The following is a 1305-nucleotide window of genomic DNA, read 5'->3' as shown; positions in this document are numbered from 1 at the left end:
CAAACAAACAAACAAACAATACATTCTAAATGCATGCAATTTAATTTCTTTAACACTTATTTTAACAAGGTCAATTCTCGTGACCTAATCATACACTGTAAGAGCACATAAAAATTTTAGGCGAAAAATGAACAAAGATTCAATTAATTGTTCCTCTACTAATTTATGTATGCGAACGAGTAACCACTTAGAACCATGCCAGTTTTCAGAGACACGAGGAATATAATTTATCACCATTAGTTTATTATTGTATTCCTTGTTTGATTTATTTTTTACTGCTTTTTTTTTTTTTTACAGGTGTGTAGTAATCAAAACGAGACCTGGAATAGCGACTGTGAGTTATATCAGATGAAGTGTTGGTGTATGAACAACTATAAAACATGTGCCAAAACGAAATACGAGCATGTTCATGTTGACTATTACGGAACATGTAAACGTAAATATTCATTTGTATTATATTTTTAGCTATAGATGTCGCACCAGTCGCTCTACTTAGGTATTTTAATGAACATCGGTACGTACCAAATGTTAATACGTGTCCATTCTTTGCCGAGTTATTTGTTTAGAGACTTATCAAGAGATAAGATTCTATGATTTACTGAGAAAATTACAACAATTATAAAACAATAATTTGTTGATGTTCCATTTATTCCTGTTATTAAAGTCGGTAATACTGTTGCCTGCCTACATTTTGTTTTAGATTAGTCAAAATAATGAGCATAAACAGAAGTAAAGAAGAAAAATAATCTCGTAACTCTCTGACAAAGAATTACATAGTTCTGATCAAAACTCTTAAATAGAAACTCGTTAGGTTTCCAAGAACTAACTAACTTTCATCCTCTTAAATATCTCTAAAATTTTGTTTTTAAAGATCTAACACAATTTCCAAAGTTTGGTAAACTCAAATTTTTCGAAGCTAAGCCTAGTCAATATGGGCAAAATAAGTACTAAGTATGAGCAGATAGATTTGATCTTCCAAACACTTGAAAAACAATATGATAGAAAGAAGCAACAAATATCTTTGCCACACTGCATAAAACTTAAGCTGGTGTGATATAACAACATTCCCTGAAAAAAATATCATCTATTAGCATTTAAATATATCGATTACTAAACAACACAGTAGCCTGTAGAACTCCCCCCCCCCAAAAAAAAATCGCACGTAATGCCATTACATACTTTAATTTTATGGGCATATATTATAATTAAGTTCATATTTCTATAATTATTTAAAAACAAACAGCAAGGAATTTGTAGGGCTTAGTTTGTTTGTTTTATCACAAAGGGTTATTTTTGCTCTGTCCA

General features: G+C 30.4%; 1 protein-coding gene across 1 annotated transcript in view; it reads left to right on the top strand.

Annotated features, from left to right (window-relative positions):
* Positions 1–297: 297 nt before the first annotated feature.
* LOC106466480 (SPARC-like) overlaps positions 298–1305 on the top strand; it is a gene marked incomplete at its 5' end in the record, with an annotated part of 6439 nt that continues 5431 nt past the window's right edge. The window contains one exon of the mRNA XM_013926772.2: positions 298–436. Within this exon, the coding sequence (XP_013782226.1) occupies positions 298–436 (139 nt within the window). The remainder of the gene's footprint in view (positions 437–1305) is intronic.

Source organism: Limulus polyphemus, unplaced genomic scaffold (assembly GCF_000517525.1).
Source record: "Limulus polyphemus unplaced genomic scaffold, Limulus_polyphemus-2.1.2 Scaffold2272, whole genome shotgun sequence".
NCBI lineage: Eukaryota > Metazoa > Arthropoda > Merostomata > Xiphosura > Limulidae > Limulus > Limulus polyphemus.
This window is presented reverse-complemented; position numbering and strand designations above follow the sequence as displayed.